The sequence below is a fragment of the Phyllobates terribilis genome, unplaced genomic scaffold, assembly GCF_046119375.1.
Source record: "Phyllobates terribilis strain yellow unplaced genomic scaffold, ASM4611937v1 Scaffold_2__4_contigs__length_985480577, whole genome shotgun sequence".
Classification (NCBI taxonomy): domain Eukaryota; kingdom Metazoa; phylum Chordata; class Amphibia; order Anura; family Dendrobatidae; genus Phyllobates; species Phyllobates terribilis.
The window spans coordinates 880,607,457-880,633,310 of NW_027362762.1; the positions used below are offsets into that span (position 1 = coordinate 880,607,457).

At 42.0% G+C, this 25,854-nt stretch overlaps 1 protein-coding gene across 2 annotated transcripts in view; it reads right to left on the reverse strand.

The window, feature by feature from the left end:
- Positions 1–12,982: 12,982 nt before the first annotated feature.
- The window catches only part of EPHA6 (EPH receptor A6), a 1,434,803-nt gene continuing 1,421,931 nt past the window's right edge, over positions 12,983–25,854 (reverse strand). For both annotated transcript variants that reach the window (XM_073668175.1, XM_073668176.1), the window contains one exon: positions 12,983–19,035. In XM_073668175.1, the coding sequence (XP_073524276.1) occupies positions 18,921–19,035 (115 nt within the window). In that variant the 3' untranslated portion in view covers positions 12,983–18,920. The remainder of the gene's footprint in view (positions 19,036–25,854) is intronic.

Below are 25,854 nucleotides of genomic sequence, written 5' to 3' on the forward strand. Positions count from 1 at the left end.
GCCCCGGGGGCCCGCTCCACCTGTGGGGAGCAGAAACACCTCAGCTGCCATCCCATCACCCCCCGGTGGTCTGCAGCAGCGCTGGTAAACCTTACCAGGTACCACAGGTGGCGTCACGAACTATTTACTTTATTTTTATTTTCTATCCAAGTTACAATCCCCTTTTTGGTTGACTGCCCTGGGCCACGGACCGGGCCAGCCACTGTGACCTATACTCCCCCAGCATCCATAGGCCCGGCTGCCGAGTACCCCACTGCCCCGGGGCACGTCACATATACCTCCAAATGAATTTGGAGCATCTTACTACTGCACAATGCTCAATAGGACAGGTGTGCAAAATGCCAGTCTTGAATAATCAGGTCCACGATTTTGTCACAGCTCCACCTAGACCTGATCCTGCAATGTCTGCTTCTCTCACTAGTTGCTGCCATAGTCATTCTATCGGCGGCGCTGGTGATGGTCAGTACCCCACCATGCTGGGAGATGTCTGTACCAGAAGCTCTCTGTGGTGCCGGATCTGTCCAGTGGAACAGCACCACATCCTACTTCCAGCATACTGCTGGGAGGTGCCAGTCATAGTTTACACTTTTCTAGTTCACTCCTGTTACCCAGCTTATATTCAGCCGGTTTACCGGTTTATACTCCACTAACCAGCAGCCACTCTGAGAACATAATCCATTTGGTATTTTTTCAAAGTATAGTTTGTCTTTGTGTACTTGGGAAAGGAAGAGAAGGAGAACTTCACTTTTATAAGCCATACACTAGCACCTGGTGCTCACCTTTTGAAGGTTTGCTAGACAATGAAACATATGTCTTCCCCATCAGCAGAACAACTACAGATGCTCATTCCCATTTCATCAATAAAGCACCACTCAGGAATTTTTTAGTTCTCCTCCAGATTGATATCACTAATGTCTGTTCCCTGCCTGTAGTAATATGCTTTTCTGCTGCCATCTTTTGCTCTTCCTTGTGCCGCTTCGGTCACACTCCTCCATCCTGTGACCATAGCTCTTGACTGACCGGAAGTCAGAGGTAATGGTCACAAGATCTCAGTGTAAGGCTATGGGAGCCTCGTTCTGGCCTCGTTCTGGCTCTCGTAGACTTACAGTACATTGAAAAGTGACTTCTGGTCCAGCCAGCAAACACTGGAGCGATCTGGCAGATCACAAACAGCAGAAGACGACCGGAGTGTTACCAAGAACAGCAGAAGACGGCGGCTGGTAAGTATTATACAATGGGCACTCATGCATTAGGGATACACTCCGGCAGTGAAATAGAAAAAAATGGTGGAGTGGTGCTTTAAGGTTCTTACTTTTAGGACTTATGGCTCTCACAATTAAGTAAACAGACCTGTAAGTAGACACTAATAGTATAATCTATGGGGCTTTACTGGACCCTTTGTATGCTTCTGATTTACACATCAAAACAGTTGTACAACGAGTTTAGCCCTGTGTCTGTGCAAAGCACCCGGAGACTTGTCCGTTTTTTTCCTGGCAGCACGGATGACAACGACCAATAAAAGTCTATGGGTCCAGGAAAAACATGTACAGTACACGGATGACATCAGTGTACAGTCCATGTGCTGTCCATTTTTAACATTGCAAGGTATAGCTGAAGATTTGAAATTTATTTATTTATTCAACCGCGACAAACACTGATGACACACTGATGGAAAACACTGATGACAAACTGATGGAAAACACTGATGACACACTGATGGAAAACACTGATGACAAACTGATGGAAAACACTGATGACACACTGATGGAAAACACTGATGACAAACTGATGGAAAACACTGATGACACACTGATGGAAAACACTGATGACACACTGATGGAAAACACTGATGACACACTGATGGAAAACACTGATGACAAACTGATGGAAAACACTGATGACACACTGATGGTAAAAATTACACACTGACCGCACACTGGTGACACACTGATGGAAAACACTGATGGCACCAGTACAGGTTTTTCATGTACTTCTTTAAACACGGACGTGTAATGGAGACGTTAAAAGGGTCTTCTTATCTCAGATATTTATGGCATATCAACAAGAAATGCCATAAATGTTCAATAGATGCGGGTCTACCTCTTGAACCCGCATTTATTTTGAGGATACAGCTTTGGAAATGGAAAGGTGACTGTGCATACATGATTCTTTTTTTTTTTTTTTTTTCGCTTTTATGAAATTTGATTATGTTCAAAACTTCCATAATAATAAATGGTCATCATCGAAACAACAGGGGTTCAATGACCCCATTTACCAATTCTCTGCGTCCGTAACTCCCATAGCTTTCAAAAGTCAGTGCTACTTATCGTTGTATGGCCATTTCTCTATTGAAGTCTTTGGGGACATTGGCTTCACAGACTTGCCGAATAGGAGTAATGGGACCCCTATATTCCTAGTGACAGGTCCAAGACATGTGGTATGTTGTAAAATGTAAATACCCCTTTAATTGAGAACGAAGCGTGCAAGAGCCATAGTACAGAAATAGAAATACAATAACCACAGCGTTATACGGGGGATTCTACATGAAGAGGTAAGACTCCTTACTAGTTTATTAGATTTATTTCAGAAATATGAATTTAGGGAACAAGTATGATATGAAAAATCTAAGCAAAATGTAAAAAAACCTAAATAAAGCAAACCAATGTTAGCGGATAAACAGCATGCATTATATCTTTATCTGAAATTACTAATATAAAAAAAGAAAGGACAATGAGACGTAATTCTCTTCTGTCCCCCTCCTTTGTAGAAATCAATACTAATGTCCGTCTGATTATACTATAATTAGTGGATAATAGAGGTCCCACTTTAAGATAATACTGTGTTTTTATTTCTCGGTCTTCCAGCCCCGCTCTACTAATGAAGATATATCCGAATGTAGTAAAATATACAAACAAACACAGCCGTGCAGTAAATCCACAGTTCGGACCAATTCTCGCATCTGTTTTTTATGTTGTAGGCAAAAAATGGTCCAATTCTCATCAATGTTTCATCTGTGCCCATTTTTACCATCAGTGTCATCGGAAACTGATGGAGTTTTCCCAAGCCTTTCGTAGCATCCTTGTGCAGTCCAGGGCTTTGATCACCTACCAACCAGCAAGAATTCTGTCTCTCACAGACCTGTTAGTTTTCTTTAAGATGCCCTCCTACTCTGCACTCATTACCAGTATTAATTGCACCTATTTGAACTCGTTACCTGTATAAAAGACACCTGTCCACACACTCAATCAATCACACTCCAACCTCTCCCCCATGGTCAAGACCAATAAGCTGTCTAAGGACACCAGGGACAAAATTGTAGTCCCGCACAAGGCTGGGGTGGGCTACAGGACAATAGGCAAGCAGCTTGGTGAGAAGGCAACAACTGTTGGTGCAATTATTAGAAAATGAAAGAAACACAAGATGACTGTCAATCCTCCTCGGTCTGGGGCTCCATGCAAGATCTCGCCTTGTGGGGTAAGGATGATTCTGAGAAAGGTTATGAATCAATCCAGAACTACATGGGAGGACCTGGTCAATGAGCTGAAGGGAGCTGGGACCACAGTCCAAAACATTACCGTTAGTAACACACTATCCCCTAATGGATTAAAATCCTGCAGGGCACGTAAGGTCCCCCTGCTCAAGTCCGTTTGAAGTTCGCCAATGACTATCCGGATGATCTAGAGGAGGCATGGGAGAAGGTCATGTGGTCAGATGAGACCAAAATAGAACTTTTTAATATCAACTCCACTCGCCCTGTTGGAGGAAGAAGAAGGATGAGTATAACCCCAAGAACACCATCCCAACCATGACAATAACCTGAAACACACAGTCAGGGCAACTAAGGAGGAGCATCTTAAAATCCTGGAGTGGCCTAGCCAGTCTCCAGACCTGAACCCAATAGAAAATCTTTGGAGGGAGCTGAAACTCAATGTTGCCCAGTGACTGCCCCAAAACCTGAAAGATCTGGAGAAGATCTATATGGAGTAATGGGCCAAAATCCCTGCAGCAGTGAGTGCAAACTTGGTCAAGAACCACAGGAAACGTCTGACCTCTTTAATTGCTAACAAAGGTTTCTGTACCAAATATTAAGTTCTGTTACACTGTTGTATCAAATACTTATTTCATGCAATAGAATACAAATTAATTATGTAAAAATTATACAATGTGATTTTCTGGATTTTTTTAGATTCTGTCTCTTACAGTTGAAGTGTACCTACGATAAAAATTATAGACCTCTCCATTCTTTGTAGGTGGGGAAACTTGCAAAATTGGCAGTGGATCAAATACTTTCCCCACTGTATATACATACCCTTAGTATAAGTTTAAAAGGATTGTTCTGGATTAGAAAATATGTCATGTTTTTTCCTGGAAAATGCATCACTATTGTCTATGACAAATATTAAAATTTGAAAGTCCTCCGTGGTTGATGCCTTTTAATGGCTAACTGAAAGATGGCAACAAATAGCAAGCTTTCGAGAGTGGCGCTGGTACAAGTTGCCACCCATAGGCAAGAGTGGCGCTGTTGTGGGAAAAAGAAGGAAACATCTTTTTTTTATCCTGATCATCCCTTTGTGGGTATGTGCACTAAGATTGTATATTCATCAATTTTTCCAGACATGATATTTCAATACCAGAGTGGACGGTGGATAAGATTTTCTCTGCAGTGTCACATAGGTCACTTCATTATGAACAATTAGGCTGGGTATCCAGTAATGTAACATAAAACCTTTTATTCACTGGCTTTGTTTCCTCCCATGTTTCTAAATGTCTACAGAGGATGCAATTACTCCATGTAATTATTCTTATGATTGACAGGTCAGTGAAGAAAGTGGATGGTCTCAGCTCTCCTAGAGCCACAGGCTACCTTGAAGGCAATATTACCCTGTCCATATGAAACAGTTCACTACTATTCTCCATCATTTCCATAAGAGAAATAATAATAAAGGGGTGAACTACTCTATATGTGCCTGCGGTGGTCAATCAGGTCTATGTTACAGTATACTTCATTAGAACCATTACCTGCATAATCAGGTCTTGTGGGTCCCCTTCACTTTGGCACTACAGTTATACATTGGTGCCTTACAATTTTTGCAGAGATGCTAAAATATTATGCCTTTCATATGTCATGTTTCATGCTATATATTGTTAAAGCACCACTCCAGCAACTTTTTTTATTTCAGCGCTGGAGTGGTGCCACTAATGTAAGTTCCCTGACCCTTTTATTACACTTACCAGCTCCTGTATTCGACTGTTCCCGGTGCCACTACAGTCCCGATCTGACATCTTGTTTCCGCAACTTCTGACTAAATGGAAGTCAGAGGTAGTGGTCATAAGCTCTCAGTGTAAGGCTATAAGAGCCTCCTTCTGGGCTTGTTCTGGCTCTCATAGACTTACAACTGAGTTGTGACTTCTGGATCACCCAGCAAACACTGGAACGATCCGGCAGGTCACAACCTGTAGAAGACCGACCGGAGCGACGCCGATAATAGAAGAAGTTGACAGCTGGTAAGTATGATACTAGGTACAGAGAACTTAGATTAAGTGTACCAGTCCAGTGGTAAAAAAAAAACAAAAAAACGCTGGAGTGGTGCTTTAAAGAGTTTTTGCTACCTCACCCTAGAGGAGCATGATGCAGGGGCTGAGATCCTGATTCCAGTGATATATTACTCACTAGTCTACTTGTTTTAGTTTTGATGCTGAGGCCTGTATAATAACCACGCCAACACCACTGATTGGCAGGTTTCTGTACACTGTGCTGAACTGTATAAAAAAGACATGGACCGCACATCCAAAAAACATACATTGATCTAATGCCACTAGACAAAAATTTTCAAAACTGACTATGAGGTTCTTAGTTTAACATTCTGATCAGACTGTATGAAGCCCACTACCACGTCACGGTGAACCTCTCAGTGGGTCCCCAGCCTGAAAGGTAGAGCCCTGTGGGCAAACCACCAGCACATCAACAGTGCACCAGTAGGGCGGGCAACCTAGTACCACATAGTACCCATTCTACGAGGCTGAGTCCCCATGACTCAAGGCCACACCGATCCACAGGCTCAACTCCACACCGCCCAACAGGCCCAACTCCACACCAAGAATGGCCGCCACACAGCACAAAACACCAGGTGAATAGATGTAAAAAGCTCACCTTCCACAAGCTTTCAGACTGTGAGCTAAGAGCAAAAATAGGCAGAACCCCTCCTGAAATCTTTGACCTGGGTCAAATGGGAGGAGTGTTGGTCCAAGTAAAACAAATAAAGAGGGGACAAACCATGCAATATGCTGAACTGTAGAAAAAAGACATGGACCGCACATCCAAACGTCATATTTTTATCTAATACATTTTAGGCTGTAAAAAGTTAGGACCCACCGAGAGGTTCTCCATGACGTGGCAGTGGGCTTCACACAGTCTGATCAGAATTTTAAACTAAGAACCTCATGTTCTATTTTGTAAATTTTTCCTAGCGACATTAGATCAACGAAATTAATGTATGATTTCTGGATATGCAGTCCATGTCTTTTTCTTTACAGCTACAGTATGGTATATTGCATGGTCTGTCCCAACCTTTTTTCTTTTACTTGGATCAGCACTCTTCCCATTTGGCTCAGACATTTTTAATTAGGAGGAGACTGCAAAAGGGGTTCTGCTACTTTTGCTCTCAGTTCACAGTCTGAGACATGTGGAAAGTGAGTTTTCGCTCCATTTCTCGTGTGTTGGTGCTGTGTGGCGGCCATTGTTTGTGTGGTTTTGTGCCTGTGGGACGGTGTAGCCTGGAGTCATGGAGACTCAGCCTTGCAGCATGGGAGACCAGGTCGACCGCCCTGCTGGTACACTATCTCTGTCGCACTGGTTGGCGCATACCGGCACACCTTTAAGGCTATAAAAAGTTAAAGACTCACTGAGAGGTTCACCGTGACATGGCAGTGGGCTTCATACAGTCAGAATGTTAAACTAAGAACGTTATGCTCAGTTTTGTAAATCTTTGCCTAGCGGCATTAGATAAATGTATGATTGTTGGATGTGAGGTCCATGTCTTTACAGCTATGGTAAAGCTGCCAATCAGTGGTGATCAGTGGTGAGGACAGCGTTTTACGGAGCACAGTTCAATCAGCAGGAGATTATCAAAACTACAGCAAGCAGCCCAGTAAGAGACACATCTCTGAATCAGGGTCTGTCTCTCAACATTATGATGCTCCCAGATTAGGTAACAAAAACCTGGTGACAGATTCCTTTTAAACACAAATGGATGCCATTCCTGCCATAACTTGTTTCCAAAGTTATCAGTCTGATTAACCTTATATGGAAAAGTTTCTACTATTTTGCCAAAAGTTTTATTTAACATGTTCAATTCTTCACAAAGTATTGCTTATTACTCAGCGCATCATCTAAATTGACACCGGAGTTACCAGAATGCTGGACCTCATCTTCCAAATCTCTCTGGTAGGAAGGTGAACATGCCAATCCAAGGAGACACACAAGGCCTTGTAGAGTTAGTGCCTTAGGGTTTGCATCAGTGCTCCCTTCACAGTATGCCTCAGATCAGTATTCTACAATAAAGCCACGGCCCCACTATCAGTATTCGGTCAGTATTTTTTCTCAGGAGTGGGAGCCAAAACCAGGTGAGGAACAATCAGAGAAAAGGTATAATAGAAACAAGTCACCAATTCTGCATTTATCACCCACTCCTGGTTTTGGCTCCCACTTCTGAGAAATAATACTGACCGAATAGTGACCAAATACTGATAGTGGAGCCGTGGCCTTAGCTTTGTTTTCTTAAGATTTTCAGAACTTTATTTTTTTTAACTGTTGAATTTCAATTGTTGTATTTCATCCAAGGCTGTATCAAACTTTGAAAGAAAACATTTGGTGGCCAGATGTGTCAGCACGAGCCCGTCATTCGCCTCCAGTGCCGGGTCCTGGCCCTTCCCGCTGGTCTTCTCTTTACCTTGGCTGCAGCAGTGATGTCTTGTATGATGCTGGCCATACTCACGAGATAACTGTTGGCCGAAAATTCATTGTCCTGCGCATAGACAGCTATCTCTCCTGACTCCACCATACACATGAGCGCATGGCTTAGCTGAGCGTTGGTGTTTTAAGCGTGGAGAGAGGAGAAAGCCCCTGCCTGGCTTGACATTACCTGTAGAGAGCGAGTTGGGAGGCCCCATCAAAATTGGCTGGCCGATTTTCATCTAATCTATATCGGTGCCTTAACTCACGTTACCACTGCAGCAAATCACTGGTCTTACCAGTACCATATGGGACCACTGTGTATTCCTGAGGAGGAGGGTTGAAAGGCCTAGAATGGGTTGACAATTGTCTTACATCTCAGGAGGCTTTGGAGACACTAAATTGATCTGCCCACTCTGACGAAGATCTCTCCTTTTGCAGGGAGCTTCCTGGACTTGTTAAGAAGACCATGTTCCGGCCAACGGAGCATTAATATTTCCTTTCATTGAGAAATATAACTTGTGCAGCTCTGGCTCAGCATGTCTGCCGGCAGAGACTTGTTATACATCGCAGCCCTTACTTCAGATGATGGGAAGTTTGTTTAATGTGTTATTTAATCCCACACATTTAGCTCTCAAGCCCGAGAGCCACTTAACACACAGTACTACCGGAAAACCTTCCAAATGAAAGTTGTGCACCATGATTGCCAATGGGGTTTATCCTGGTAATGTGCCATTAGTGGGAGGATTGCTGCCTGTTCTACATTTATAAAACGTTTTTCTTATTTTGGCCATTTCCTACTGATTAATGTGCTTTCCACAAGGAGCAAAGCTACTAAATCACTTGACTTAACACATCTGAATGTGGTAATGCTCAAGAGTGATTTTTGTAACGTTACACATAGTTTGGCCAGTCTGAACATGTTTTTATTTAGGCCCTTAGTAAATATTCAAAATTTTATATATGAAATTGTATAAACCCATCATAGGATATGTGGTATCTCTGGGTATGTACAGTGCAAGAGATTGAGAGGTGGTAAATTATGGAACGAGGTGTATTATCTGCATGAAGATTGTAAATCAGACCTACTGTTGCAGTCCACCCTAGGTTGTATTCAGGCAACCATAAAACATGGTACAAGTATAGACAGCGATGTACGGACTGGCCACAGGTCTCCAGACCCGAATTCTACAGCCTCATAGGCATAAATGACAAAGAAAGTAAGGCTGGGCTCACATTGTTTTTGGGCTACAGGTCTCTGGCTTCATCTGGGCTTCTCTCTGGAATCTGGACAGAACCTCCAACAGGCCCATTAACTATAATGACAGTGTTACTTTGTGCTGTGTCTAGGCTTCATTTCAGCAGTGCCCTCCTTCTTGAGGCGGGCACAAAAGTGCAGCTGACAATTTTCTTTTTCCCGCTCAATAAAATGCACACCGCTAAAACGGTGGCCTGACAGGGCACAAATTGACTCCCTCCACCCCATTATATTTAATGAGCCCTTCAGGAGTTCTGTTCAAATCCTGTTCTTCAGGCAGAAGCCCCGACATGTGGCCCAAACTCAATGAGATAATTTATCACACACCATAAATACTGAGGCAAAAGAACCTCACTAAATTGGCTCTCCCATGAATTGTGCCTTCCCGAAGAAGGCGATCTACAAATAAGTGGGCGACTATGAGATCCAAGGATGGGCTTGTATGTAGGCAGTTGCTGTGGGCACCATTAATGGGCAGAAGTGATCAATTTATTGAGTAAAAAAACCCAATGGATCAAATTCACTAGTAGTGTCTTAAATTTAAACAGTTTAGACTTAGTCTAGATTTTAGGCCAGATTTATCACAGTGGTTCACGCTAAATAATAAATCTGAGGCCTGTTTAGACATCTTTGTCTTATTTTTTACCACATATTGGTGAATTTTAAATAGTGAATCTATCCGGATATTCTGTATCCCTGTTTCCTTGTATAAGTTAGAACATTAGGGCTTTGTGCGGAAAGTTGCAGCAGTGGACACTTTGATCATAGCATCATGCTGCATTTTGTTACCTGAGGGATGTGGCGCTCGTTCTGAGACCACCACTTAGGTCATCAACAAATCTCATTCCATCTCTGTCCCTGTCCTAGAGTTTTGTGCTTTTCTGTTGTCAATCCAATATGTCTGACAGCATGGTTGCTAGCTATCCACTGCCTAACAACCACATATATTCAGTGAGAGCACAGCCATAGTATCCAGTCAGCTCAAAGTCATATTTACACAGAACTGAGGGTAGAAAAGGGGCAAGGAATTTTGAAAGACCCTAGAATGCTTCTCTGTCTTTGACGATGGGTTGTTGGAGTGGTAAAGATGTCCTGCCCTCAGTTGTCTTGCCTTTTTTAACCCCCTCCACTTGAAACCACAGGAGTATGAATACAGACGTCTTTGTATATGAGGAACTTAGGAAATGTGAGCGGCCGTGTTAGTCCAGTGAGATTAAAAAAATGTATATTTTTTTTGTCCTGATGGAAAAATTTTTGAATTGAAAATCTAAGCTTTCTCTCCTGTCAATCCGGTATTGAGAGTTAATGCCTCGGGCAATTACTGCTGCCAATGTTTGCTCAGTTTGTTGGAGGACTCATGACTAGGGTTGAGCGAGTATGTTCTGTCCGAGTATGTTCGGGCCGAGCTCCGAGTATTTATAGCCGCTCGGTGATATGGTTGAATCGCTCCCGTGTGCATGATTTGCAACTGTTTGACAGCTTTATTACATGTGAGGAATGTGTAAGAAATAGACATTCCTCACATGTAATAAAACTGTCAAACAGTTGCAAATCATGCACACGGGAGCGATTCAACCTTATCACCGAGCAGCTGTAACTACTCGGAGCTCGGGCCGAGCATACTCAGCGAAAGGGTTAATAGAACATACTCGCTCAACACTACTCATGACCAAGCAGCTGATATAACCAAGCTGAAGATGGTGCTGAGATTTCCTGCTATGGGCAAGAAAGAGCAATTTTGCTTCATTCAGTGCTTTGGCATATAGGCGATTTTCTTGCCGGTGCTGATGAGGGGGTGTAATGGAGTCAGACGCTCCTGATTCATGAAGACTTGCACGCCTCTTCATTAGTGATGAGCGAGTATGTTCTGTTAAGCCTTTTGCCGAGTATGCTCGGGCCGAGCACTGAGTAGTTACAGCTGCTCGATGATATGCTTGAATTGCTCCCGTGTGCATGATTTGCAACTGTTTGACAGCTTTAATACATGTGAGGAATGTGTAAGAAATAGACATTCCTCACATGTATTAAAGCTGTCAAACAGTCGTAAATTATGCGCACGGGAGCGATTCAAACATAACACCGAGCAGCTGTAACTACTCGGCGCTCGCCCGAGCATACTCGGGAAAGGGTTAACAGAACATACTCGCTCATCACTACTCTTCATGAATCAGGAGCATCCAATGAGCGGCATACTCCACCAGTTCCTAAGTGGTGTAAGATTTCTGGTGTAAGTTACCCCTCAGCGCGCCATGAATTAGACAAGCCGTGGCATCTCTCCCCGCCATCGCCTATTCTGGCATAGCTGTGAGAAACTGGCGTGAAACTCCAAGTTGCACAAAAATTTGCGACTTTCAAAGCAATTTCCACCAGAAGTCTAGCAAAATGACTTTGATGAAGCAAGGCCATAGTATTCAAATAGATGCTACAGAAACTATTATGTATTGGTAAGACCTAACTATCATGTGCTAAGAGCAGTTTTCAAAAATTGGAAACTAGAGCTAATGGGATTTTTATATTTTTTGGGAGGGTGGTTATTGTTTAAAACTTATTTAAAGACAATAGTATATGCAATGCAATAAGCTAATGTAATGTTAAAGTGGAGTTGTCAACTGATTTCACAATACAAAATGCATACATTTATTAAATAGATCTTTTAGACCTGGTGAGGCTGGTGAACTTACTTTGAAAATTATTGCCAGAAATGCCGTATAATCCTTAATATTAAAATGAGCATTTTATGACTGCTGGAACCATAAAAGGCTCATTTTTATTTTAGGATTGACAGACATTTTGACATGGATTTTTAAAGTAAGTACACCAGCCTCATCGTGTTTAATAGATAATGCATACAGCTTGTATTGTCTGGTGACGGATCCAATTTAATATCAAAATCTTTCCCTTTGATCATTTTTATATGAGTATATGGCGGGCTCATTCATGATCCCGTTAAACAGATATAAGTCCCGACAGCTTCAACGACCCCTATGAAAGTGTCTCTTTTGTGTATAATACACTGGCTGAAAACCGGCCTTTGGCCGCAAGTCATTTAAAATAATTATTGGAGCACTTGTCATATGCAACTTTTATATTACAAGATTGCTAATTATGTGAATTTGTAAGCTTTTCTTTTAAGTAGCTCCAAAGGTTGAACTTCACTTGATCTAACACCTTGCTACAAATCTTTCCAAGAAATAGATGATTCAGATTTTAATTGTACAATCTGGAATGCCATTAAAGGGATTATCCGGGTCTTTTTTTCCCCTATGGAGCTGGGTACTTAATGGCAGGTAGTTGATAAGTAGTTGCCTATTCTGTTCTTTGACAATCTGCAGCACAGAAGAAGAGTCCCCTGTGCAAGGACAATATATGGGCCCTTTGCAGCCCAATAGCTCCTCATAATGCACAATTCCACCTGCTTTGGAGATATAAGTGGCCCCCATTGCCTCTTGGGCCCCTGTTCCACCTCTGATCTGCAGTTAGGCAGCAGGGAACTGGCTGTCAATTAACATGACATTGGCAGTGACAACCCAAGCGACAGAGCAGAGCAGGGAGAGATCATCAAAGGGCAGAACAGGCAGGTAGGTAGCATCTACCTGCTGATAAGTGCTTAGCCTCATAGGGGGAAAAAGTCCTAAATAACCCCTTTACCTAAAATATCCCAAATTGTTAACAAGACACTACCAGATGATATACACACGTGACACCATTTATTAGTTCTCTATATTAATAATTCGATATTTGTTGGAGAAGACACAACAGGAGACTATCAGCCGATAGAAAATGGACACAGAGTTTATTGAGTGTAGTGAATATGTATATATTGCATATACACATGCACAACTTGTAAACTGTATAGTAAACAGGAAATTTTAATAATGCTGCATAATTCTGAACAATTGACCATCTGACCCACCGTCTACATGCAACTCATTATAATCATGGTATAAAAGAGTTAAATATCCATATGTAGACCCTGTCAGTAGACTATTGCACATTATTTCCCAGAATGCATAGTCAGGTTTATTGTGAAGTGCCAGCTCACAAACGCCCTAGTACATCCACACATACAGTATGCCCAGCAGTATACAGAATGCTCGGAGTATACAGTGTAAAGTGGAAGAAATGTGGCCATCAACGACAATGCCAATAATATACAGAAATGAACTCGATTTATCAGTATGTGAGATATGCTGCAAATAAAATACAAAAGTGTATTAGTTATGGCACCGTTATCACATGAATAGTATGAAGCATGGCTAAGATGTCTTAGAATGTGTATCTGCCAACGTTGCCATCAGCAATCTGTAGGAATACACAAGAGAACGTCTCCGCATACCTCCATATGAGAGCAGAGACATACAATGGATGAATATGTTCTCATACAACTCTAAAGAACCTGTACAGCATAGATCTGTAGTGAGCTTCACTTCGAGGGTATGGACACAAGGAGTTTTTTGAGGCTTCTAAAATAATGAGCTTTCTAGTGGAAACACCTCAAAGAAGAATTGCGCCTTCTTTAAGAAAGTTTTGGAGGAGCTTTTCGTTTCCTGAAGCAGTTTTGAAGCGTTGGGGTATGAGTCCACAAAGTGAGCGATTCATAAAAGTTTCTTCCCAAGATTTCTGGTGCAAAAAGCTTTGAAAAGTCGCAGTTTTTTTGCTCAACGCAGAGTTCTCAAAAAAAAAATGCAACTTTTGGGATTTTCACGCCGTTCTCACTCTAGCTTCAACAAATTGGGTGGAACTTGGGCGTGGCGACCCCCGCTTGTCAAATTCATACATTTGCTACACCACACATCTTATTCCAGTAGTGCCTGGAGTAAGATGTAAGAATTGTGGCGTGCACCTGATTGTGCCTCACTGATTAAGAAACGTGAGTCTCTTAATGAATCAGGAGTGCCTGCTCCAAAATGTCCCCTCCTTGGGGGCGATTTATCAAGACCGGAATGATCTTGATGATTCACCCCTAAAGTCTTTTTTGAGGAGGACTCATCCTGAAAAAAAATCCCACCCCAAATAATGAACATAATCCACAGCAATGTAAAAACAAAATTGCTGTTAACACGTTCAGTTTTTTGTTACCTTTTTTTTTTAATAAAATCAGGGTTCGGAAACCAAGAAGTGCTTAAAAATGTGGCATGTTCGTTCTTTAGGTGGTTTCCACCAGGAATCTGCTCGCTAGCTATAGCTGAAATTGTAGAAAAAGAACTTGCAAAAATGACTCCAAGCTGCTTCAGGAAAAAAGACCACCGTCTCTTTCGTGAAGCGGCTTTGCCTAGAATAGCCTTGACGGGTCTGCCAGAATCTTAAAGATGCCATGTGCACATACACAAAGTATTTTTTCCTGATGTGTTTTTTTGCAGCTTTTTGATTGAAAGGTGTCTAGTTTGTAGCATTTTCCATCAGGAGACCCTTCATAGAAATGAGATGCACATTCATTACTCTCACCTGGTGTTTTTCAACACTGGAAGAGGAAGAAAAATGATCAAAAGTTTGAACACATAAACGGTTAAGTGTTCTTCAATAGAAATGAATAGGATGAGCCTTTCAACCATTTCTTTGAAAAAATTTTCAGGCGTCTATTGGAGTGGACCCGTTTCAAACCATTTTCAAAAATCTCCATGTGCACATACCCTAAAATGAGTTAAGAGGATCTAGTGCTCCTTCTTAAACTTATGCATTGTTGGAGAGTAGTGTGGTGGGATGGTGGGATAGTTGAGTGGGTCCAGGCCGAGAGGTAGTGGATTCTCTGCTGAGCTGCTATTCTTATTGTGTGGAGGGTCTTGCATAACAATTAAGTCCACACGCCTGCTTATCTTTAAGACCAACAGATGCACAAAAATATGGGATTTCCTATTGTACCTTTTACATTTAAAATTGTTTTTCCACTTCTATGTTAATCATATAGGTTACTAATGTTAATTTAATAAATGAAAGTTCTGCAAAGTTCTAATATTTTGTTTCATTTTCTCAATCAAGTTCTTTGATTAATGGAGAATATGAAAACCAGAGGAATACCCAAAAATCAGGACCATAAAGTAAAACTCAGAATAGGCACCACCTCAATAAGATCTCCTTCAAATGTACTACTTAAAAGTCCACCATAAAGGGAATGGCCCCCTCCCCTTTACTATGGGCTCCGTAGCAATCACTTGTTCTGTCTCTAGGTAATTATTTCACTAAAACAGGTTATTAATAGGAAGCAAGATAACCTCCTGATTAACTATCAGAAAGGGATGGAATATCAATAATAATCATACCAGGATGAGGCCCTTCTTGTTTTTAATATTAGGTCCTCCCTCTCATAGACTTAAATGCAGATAACCACATGCAAAGTCAGAAGACCCCCATCCTCTCATCAAGTTGGGATCATCTACATCTACAAGTATCATCTACATAATGTATATCCTGTGGAAATGCCACAAACGCTTTAGATTTAGATTGTGAGGGCAGAATATTGTAACGGAGAGGTTTTTTAAACTTTGATCTTTAGACTGTAAGACTCTAAGGGCTTGTGCAGACGAGTGTAGTTTCGGCCTGAGTGCAATCCATCAAAACATCGGATAGCACTTGTACCCATGTTATTCTATGGGGCAGTCACATGTCCGATTTTATCCTCAGACCGAGTCTGTCCTATGGAAAAAATTGCAACATGCACGATTTGCCTCCCATAATCAGATGGCACTCGCCCATTCATGTCTATGAGTCCTTGGGAAACATTGGACCGCACTCGGATCATATCAAAGTGTGGACTGATTTCCGTGGTCAGGCTGAATGGAGAAGATGGAGAAACTTTTTTTTTCTCTCCACCTCTGAGAAAATTGGATCAGACTCTGATAAAACTCTGATGAGAGTGTGATTAGCACAATCGGAACGATTTTCTCAGATGGAGAACATACGCTCGTTTGCACCTGCCCTAATGCTAACTACACGGATAAAAGATATGGACACCCTTTGGATATTTTTTTTATTTAAATGCATGAATTTTAGGCTAAAAATCACTTTACAAATGGGCTTCTTTAAAGGGAACCTGACAGCAAGATTTACCTGCTGTAAAGTGATAGTATTTGCTGCAAAACTAAAGTTTAAACCTAGTGCTCCTATCCCCGGACTAGTCCAGGAACACCATCACTCATCAATGGATATTGCTGAAATCACGCCCCCCGCAACGTGATTGACAAACCAGCGTGTGCAGAGAGAACAAAGAGGAGAACAAGGCGTCCCTCTGCTCCTCCTCTGCACATGCTGGTCTGCCAGTCACGTTGCGGGGAGGCGTCATGCCAGTAATATCCATTGATGAGTGATGGTGCTCCCAAATAAGACCAGGGAGTGCAGCGCCAGAAGCATAGATATGAGGGCCAAGATTTAACTTCATTTTTGCAGCAAATGCTTAAGCACACATTAAGAATAAAGACATTGCTACAAATGTCATGAGGAGGCTGATACAGCACTAACACTTTATGGGGGCAAAACCTGCTGGCAGGTTCCGTATATTTTTTTTTTGCACCTTTTGCCTTTTATATTCTTTATGTTGCACGGTCTAACCTGGTTGCAGAATAATTTAACTGAAAATCCATCCGTGAGCTGGTCCTGATGGGAGAGTTTTTAGGTCTTTCTCTGAGCTTCTCTCAACTGTTTTATGGCTTCAAAGTTCAACTCAACTTTGATGCGGTCTGATCAGCCCAGTGAGGAGTGTTTTCAATGAAACAATAGTTGAGACAGGCAAGACATAACATTGAGAGCCATGTTCATCCGTGACCACTGCTTATTTAAACTCCTCACTATGATTGTGCAGTAAGGATAAGGGGGCTCGAGACCAAGGTTTTAATGATCGGTGAGAGTACTCTTGGCAATCAGATATTAATTGCCTATCCTATGCATAGGGGATAAAAGTCCAACTTTTTTACTAACACTTTAGACCTAATCTGAAACACGAAAGACGTGCCCCACCACATTGACTTAAACTAGGACTGATTTTTACTCCTATGTGATAATCTTAGTTCATATGTGTACAGTGATGATGCGGGGCCATCTCAGTAGCTCTCTAGCCGGGCGTTGTGGGTTGACCATATGGTGTACCATTTGCACTGGTAGAATAAGTACAGGAATAAAATATCAAGTAATAACCTTGAAATGACCTTGAAGAGAACTTTTATTGGGTCTTTCAAAAGCAGCAATCCTATGGTAATATGACAGACCCTGTAAAAGGCACTATATGCCACTATACATGAGAAAGGAAAAGAAAGTGGTACTTGCCAACAAAATAGATCTTTATGATACCCATACTAAACCATGAAAGACATGGAGTTTTAAACATTTATATATAATCTATGACTTATTGTATATTTTACCATGTGCTTTTATATATTCTCTAGAAAACAATGGACAGGAAGGTCCTCGTCCTGGCTGCTTATGAGACTAGCAAAGCTCTCTTGCATCTTTTTTTTTTTTACGGAAAGGATTTCTGAGGCATAGATGAAGTAAAAACACTAGAAGACAAAGATTTTTTTTTTCGATTCTAAACTGTAAAAGTACAAGAATATAGAGTATCGATTACATGGACAATTCAATCCTGGGCCTCAGGAAGTACACTTTGTTAATAACCTCAAATATCCATACACACAAGCTATCAAACCAATGTAGATATATTATTTACTATTCTCCAAAAAAAATAAGGAAGAAAAAATCATTAGCAGCTAAAATTTTGGATATCCACATTGTACCCGTGACCTACACACAACAGAGGCAGCCGTTAAATGTTGACCCAGTGTCCTTCTTCTGCTTTCATTGGAAACTAGTGACAAATAAAGTGCCTCTAGCTTCAGTAATGCCAATAAACCCAAATCATCTCTACACAAATTGATTGCCTTTATTGTATGGTATTAAAGGGCTTGTCGACTTTCAATTACCTCACTTTTGGAAGAAGGGTCCCCTGACCATAAGTCCTGCCATTGGGACTTCTAGTGATCAGCTTTGATCTGTGGGCCAACTTGGCAGTAGGTTTTATATTTCCCTACAGCACCCCCACAGGGGAAACTAGGAATTACACAAGTCTTATTGAAATCAATGAACTGTCCATGTAATTCCTAGACCTGTTGGATTTTCCAGAGCTAGAGACACTCTTTACAGAAGCTTTCTGCTTTGGCTGATTAGGGACCTGAGTGGGAGACCTTCTTCTATTAACTTTGATTCTTTCATTAAAAGTAGGTTTTCTAGATCAGACAAACCCTTTAATATATACATTAAAAACTCTGTATCCAAAATTCACCTAAAATGCTGTTTCTATATTTTCTGTATTTTCTTTTATTTTAATATGCACAATTTTCATTAGCTACAAGATTACAAAACAACAGCAGCCCATAGGTTAGACCAATACCACCGTCTTGCTACATGATAAGGAAGCTAGAGTTGACAAAACTGCCATTGAGTTCATGACCAGTTGGATAAAGATGCCACACGTAACGTTTCACACCCATGCGTAGTCACACGTCAGTTGCCAGAAGTCTTTTCTGTGGGGCCCAGGATTCTACTTGTCCGTAACTTGAAGAAATATCTATCTTAAAGTTTTCAAAAACGTCAGTCTGGAAGTGTAGAGATCTCCCTCTCCTTCTCTTCGGAAGAGTCCAGTTCTGAGAGCGAGAATCCAATATGAGGAATAAGAATCTCTTCTGTTTAAAGAAATATTGAGGCACAAAACAGTCGCTTCAACTATTTTCATACATGAAATCCTTTTTCTTGTAAATGCATCATTTGTAATCGTAAAGTCTGTATGCTGCTCACTATTCGTCTCTGGTGGCCGATGAGCGTAACACCAATTCTTCTGATGTCACTGCGGGAAAAGAAATGAGTATTACTGAAACGCATCACTGATTAATAGGAAGACATGTAGATCAAGTGTATGTATTTGTAGGTATAGATCACTTTTCATGGCTTTGTGAGTATAGTAATAAATATATCTTTTGACAATTTTTCATGGGCTGTACAGTTACAGAAACTTCCATCCATGCAGCCATAATACATAACTTGGTTTCCCCTGGATTTGTCGTGCCAAGATACATCTTTCGGGTAATAGAGACGCTTGGATAGTTTAGGGTTGAAGGAAGCAACGTCTTAAATTCATCCTACATCTTTGACATTCCTTTTACTTTCTCCCACTTTATGTATGCGAATAGCATCAAAATTTAAAGAGGTATTACTTTATCTCACATTTATGGAATATCCACATAAAAAAGCTTTTCTTGGTCATTTCAGGAAATCCCATTGAAGTGAACAAAAAGAGCCACACACGCGTGACCATCTACCCATTCACATGGGCACAAGACACACTTGAGATAGGTGCGGGACCAAAAAGTGCCACCTGCATCCATCATCCATATCTTATAGGTATATCATAAAGGGCCAAGATGGTAATACCGCTTGAAATATTGGGTTACAGTATATATATATATACTGTGTGTATATATATTTCCATTCCATAATGGTTTAATTTTTCTGTCAATCGAGCTGTGTGAGGGCTTGCTTAGTGCGCGGTGAGCTGCTTGTTTTATTGATACCAATGTGGTGTACGTACGACTTTTTTTATTGCTTTTTATTGCAATTTCTTAGGGAGGAGTGGTGATGATAATATTTTTTTTATTTTTTTACTTTATATTTTAGTCCCCTTAGGGCACTTGAACCTGTGATTGTATGTTTACACCGCGTGCAGAATTATTAGGCAAATGCATATTTTGATCACTTTGATACTTTTTCTACATGTTGTCCTACTCCAAGCTGCATAGGCTTGAGAGCCAACTACCAATTAAGTAAATCTGGTGATGTGCATCTCTGTAATGAGGAGGGGTGTTGACTAATGACATCAACACCCTATATAAGGTGTGCTTAATTATTAGGCAACTTCCTTTCCTTTGGCAAAATGGGTCAGAAGAGAGATTTGACGGGCTCTGAAAAGTCCAAAATTGTGAGATGTCTTGCAGAGGGATGCAGCAGTCTTGAAATTTCTAAACTTTTTAAGCGTGATCACTGAACAATCAAGCGTTTCATGGCAAATAGCGAACAGGGTCGCAAGAAGCGTGTTGGCCAAAAAAGGCGCAAAATAACTGCCCATGAATTGAGGAAAATCAAGCGTGAAGCTGCCAAGATGCCATTCGCCACCAGTTTTGCCATATTTCAGAGCTGCAACGTTACTGGAGTATCAGGAACATGGCCAAGCTCATGGGCGTACCCAGGATCAAAACTAGGGGGGGGCAAGCCATGGTCACAGATACCGAAGAGAAATATATATATATAGTACAATGCAAAGATTTCACTTATTACATTACATGAGTGATATCTACTGTAAATTCCACAATAGCTCAGAAACCGGTGAATCGCTCCACACAGTATACTGGCTGCCATAAAATGCCCCATACAGGATACTGGTCTCCATATAATGCTCCATACAGGATACTGGCCCCCATATAACGCTCCATACAAAATACTGGCCCCCATATAACGCTCCATACAGAATACTGGCTCCCATATAATGCTCCATACAGGATACTGGCCCCCATATAACACTCCATACAGAATACTGGCCCCCATATAACGCTCCAGGCAGGATACTGGCCCCCATATAACGCTCCATGCAGGCTGTTCCCCACACATAATGCCTCATGCAGGCTGTTCCCCCCCACATAATGCCCCACGCAGGCTGTTCCCCCCACATAATGCCCCACGCAGGCTGTTCCCCCCACATAATGCCCCATGCAGGCTGTTCCCCCTCATATAATGCCCCATGTAGGATGTCACCATCACCTTATAATGTCCCATGCAGGATGACACCCCCCCTTCCTTATAATGCCCCATGCAGGATGTCACCCCCCCTCCCTTATAATGCCCCATGCAGGATGTCACACCCCCCCTCCCTTATAATGCCCCATGCAGGATGTCACACCACCCTCCCTTATAATGCCCCATGCAGGATGTCACCCCCCCCCCTTATAATGCCCCATGTAGGATGTCACCCCACACAGTGTCTGGGAGGCTGTGGTGGCTGCTGCACGCAATGTTGATCGAAAACAGATCAAGCAACTGACAGAATCTATGGATGGAAGGCTGTTGAGTGTCATCATAAAGAAAGGTGGCTATATTGATCACTAATTTTTTTTGTTTTTTGTTTTTGCATGTCAGAAATGTTTATTTCTAAATTTTGTGCACTGATATTGGTTTACCTGGTGAAAATAAACAAGTGAGATGGGATTATATTTTGTTTTATTAAGTTGCCTAATAATTCTGCACAGTAAGGCTATGTGCCCACGTAGCAGATTTACATGCGTTTTTTCTGCCAGAGAGAAGCGTTTTTTCAGCGTTTTTACATGCGTTTTCGCATGCGTTTTTTCAAGCAGTTTTCCAAGCGATTTTGAGCATCACTTGGAAAAGTGCTTGACAAGTTGGTCACACAATATAAATCCATGCAACCAGGATGGATTTATAATGTGTGAACAACTGATGCTTTAAATGCAGCATCTATAGTAAAAAAAAAAAGAGAATTAAAACGTTAAAAATAAAAAAAACCCTGTATACTCACCTCTCCGGTCTCCTCCAGTCTCCTCCCGGCGGCGATCCTGCGATCCTCTCTCTTCGGCGTCCCGCAGTGTTCTGTCAGGACCTGCGGTGACATCATTTAGTCAGCTTATGGTCACGCGACCGTCACCTGACCGCCGACGTGACCATCAGGTGACTAAATGACGTCACCGCAGGTCCTGACAGTACACCGCGGGACACCAAGGATAGAGGACGTGGCCGGGAGAAGACCGGTGGTCACCGGAGAGGTGAATATACAGGTTTTGTTTATTTTTTACTTTTTTATTTCTTTTTTTCACCGCGTGGTAGCCGGGATGAAGAGGAGTCGTAGTCTCCTCTTCATCCCGGGTACCACACGCACCGCGATTACGCTGCAAATTCGCGGCCACTGAATTTAATTGAAATGCAGCAAATCCACATATACCTGCGGGTTTGCTGCGTTTCAGTGTTCCTCAATGGCCGCGAATTTGCAGCGTAATCGTGGTAGAAATGATCATGCTGCATTTTGCAATGCAATGCGAATTTGTCGCGCAAGTTAGCGCATCATGTGCACAGCACATCTGAATTCACATTGCTTTGCACGGCAGACTGTTTTACAAGCATTTTCGCAGCCGTAAAAACGCTGCAAAAACGCTACATGGTCCAATAGTTACCTGCACATACAGATATCCTCCTAAGATAGCCAAATCTAAAAAAAAAACACTCCAACTTCCAAAAATATTAAGCTTGGATATTTATGAGTCTTTTGGGTTGATTGAGAACATAGTTGTTGATAAATAATAAAAATAATGCTCTAATATACATCTTGCCTAATAATTCTGCACACAGTATATGTACAGTACAGACCAAAAGTTTGGACACACCTTCTCATTTAAAGATTTTTCTGTATTTTCACGACTATGAAAATTGTACATTCACACTGAAGGCATCAAAACTATGAATTAACACATTTGGAATTATATACTTAACAAAAAAGTGTGAAACAACTGAAAATATGTCTTATATTCTAGGTTCTTCAAAGTAGTCACCTTTTGCTTTGATGACTGCTTTGCACACTCTTGGCATTCTCTTTATGATTTTCAAGATGTAGTCACCGGAAATGGTCTTCCAACAATCTTGAAGGAGTTCCCAGAGATGCTCAGCACTTGTTGGCCCTTTTGCCTTCAGTCTGCGGTCCAGCTCACCCCAAACCATCTCGATTGGGTTCAGGTCTGGTGACTGTGGAGGCCAGGTCATCTGGTGTAGCACCCCATAACTCTCGTTCTTGGTCAAATAGCCCTTACACAGCCTGGAGGTGTGTTTGGGGTCATTGTCCTGTTGAAAAATAAATGATGGTCCAACTAAACACAAAGCGGATGGAATAGCATGCCGCTGCAAGATGCTGTGGTAGCCATGCTGGTTCAGTATGCCTTCAATTTTGAATAAATCCCCAACAGTGTCACCAGCAAAGCACCCCCACACCATCACACCTCCTCCTCCATGCTTCACGGTGGGAACCAGGCATGTAGAGTCCATCCGTTCACCTTTTCTTTGTTGCACAAAGACACTGTGGTTGGAACCAAAGATCTCAAATTTGGACTCATCAGACTAAATCACAGATTTCCACTGGTCTAATGTCCATTCCTTGTGTTCTTTAGCCCAAATAAGTCTCTTCTGCTTGTTGCCTGTCCTTAGCAGTTGTTTCCTAGCAGCTATTTTATCATGAAGGCCTGCTGCACAAAGTCTCCTCTTAACAGCTGTTGTAGAGATGTGTCTGCTGATAGAACTCTGTGTGGCATTGACCTGGTCTCTAATCTGAGCTGCTGTTAACGTGCGATTTCTGAGGCTGGTGACTCAGATAAACTTATCCTCAGAAGCAGAGGTGACTCTTGGTCTTCCTTTCCTGGGGCGGTCCTCATGTGAGCCAGTTTCTTTGTAGCGCTTGATGGTTTTTGAAACTGCACTTGGGGACACTTTCAAAGTTTTCCCAATTTTTCGGACTGACTGACCTTCATTACTTAAAGTAATGATGGCCACTTATTTTTCTTTACTTAGCTGCTTTTTTCTTGCCATAATACAAATTCTGACAGTCTATTCAGTAGGACTATCAGCTGTGTATCCACCTGACTTCTGCACAACACAACTGATGGTCCCAACCCCATTTATAAGGCAAGAAATCCCACTTATTAAACCTGACAGGGCACACCTGTGAAGTGAAAACCATTTCCGGTGACTACCTCTTGAAGCTCATCAAGAGAATGCCAAGAGTGTGCAAAGCAGTCATCAAAGCAAAAGGTGGCTACTTAGAAGAACCTAGAATATAAGACATATTTTCAGTTGTTTCACACTTTTTTGTTAAGTATATAATTCCATATGTGTTAATTCATAGATTTGATGCCTTCAGTGTGAATGTACAATTTTCATAGTCATGAAAATACAGAAAAATCTTTAAATGAGAAGGTGTGTCCAAACTTTTGGTCTGTACTGTATACAATTGTGAGAGCAGGATTTATTTATCTATCTTGACCCCATTTTGGCTATTCTACATGCATCTCCTCTTCTGTGAAATGGAGTCAGAGCGAGTATGTGTGTTTTGAGATAAGGAGTTTCAGGAACTTCTTCGTCTAAGGCTGTGTGCACACGATGCGTTTTTTAAGCGTTTCTGCACCGGCAAAAACGCTGCAGAAACAATTAAAAGCGCATGGTAGAAGGCCTGCCATGGTCCCCAATGATAATCCGCATGTGCTGTGCACATACTGCGGAAATTTCCGCTGCGGATTATCATTGCGGAAAGAAACGCAGCACTACCAATTATTTTGCGGAAGCGCTGCGTTTTTGCCGCCATTGACTTGCATTGGAACGCATGGAATCCGCATCACTGCATCTGTACATGCGCATTCCATGCGTTTCAATGTGCGGATGGTACCCAGGTCTAGAGAAGAGGAGACTCTCCTCCGGACTCGGGTACCATAGAACCTGTGAAAAAAAGAATAAAATAAAAAATAAATGTTATATTTACCTTCTGACGGCCCCCGCTGCGCTTGTCCTCCCTTGCTGGCAGATCGCGGTGGACTGAAGGACCTGCGATGACGTCATAGTCATGTGACGGCAGGTCCTTCAGTGCAGTGTACCACGATCTGCCGGCAGCCAGGACGGAGCGAAGCAAGACTGCGGGGGCCATCGGAAGGTAAGTATAGATTTATTTTTTATTTTTAACCATTCTTTGGGGTCACACTATATAAATCCATGCCGGTTGCATGGATTTATATAGTGTGACCAAGTTGTCAAGCACTTTCCAAGTGATGCTAAAATCGCTTAGAAAGCGCTTGACAACCCGCATGCGGAAATGCAAGTGAAGAACGCTTCACATCAGCTTGTCCCTGGCAGGAAAAACGCATGTACAATCCGCATGTACAATCCGCATGTACAATCCGCATGTACAATCCGCATGCGTTTTTTCTGCCAGGGAGATGCAGAAACGCTCAGGAAAAATCCGGAGCATTTCTGCATCGTGGGCACATAGCCTTAGAGACTTAGAGGTAACACATAGGAAAGTGAAAGAAAGAAGTTAGAGCCACACCTAAGACCCTTAAGACACACCTAGACCCTAAAGCTGGGTGTAGATGATATTAACTCTAGCCAATTAGATGTACATATGCTAATGCCAGCACATATATAGAGATAAGGTATATATATTGCTACAATGTATGTCCAGAAAATGCCTATATAAACACTGATCTATGATGTAATAAAGCGAGATCTGCCTTGATGCTCAGTGTATGAGGGTGGCTCTTCCGTGGACGTATTTGGATTTGACATCTCAGAACGTCCCACATTATGTGATGACAACACTATGTTCTGCAATTTTACGGTAATGCAGTATACAGTGGAAATCTAGGTCTCCTATGAAGACCAGGCTACAGCTTCACTGTACTACCAAGAAGGCAAACCACCAGCTGCCATGATAACTGATTGTCGCCTCGTGATTGCGTTGCAGGGCCCGATAGGAGTACGAGAGCACCGCAGGATAGGAGTACGAGAGCACCGCAGGATAGGAGAGCGAGAGCACCGGTGAGTGTTCCAATCAAATGCCACTGCTGTTAACTAT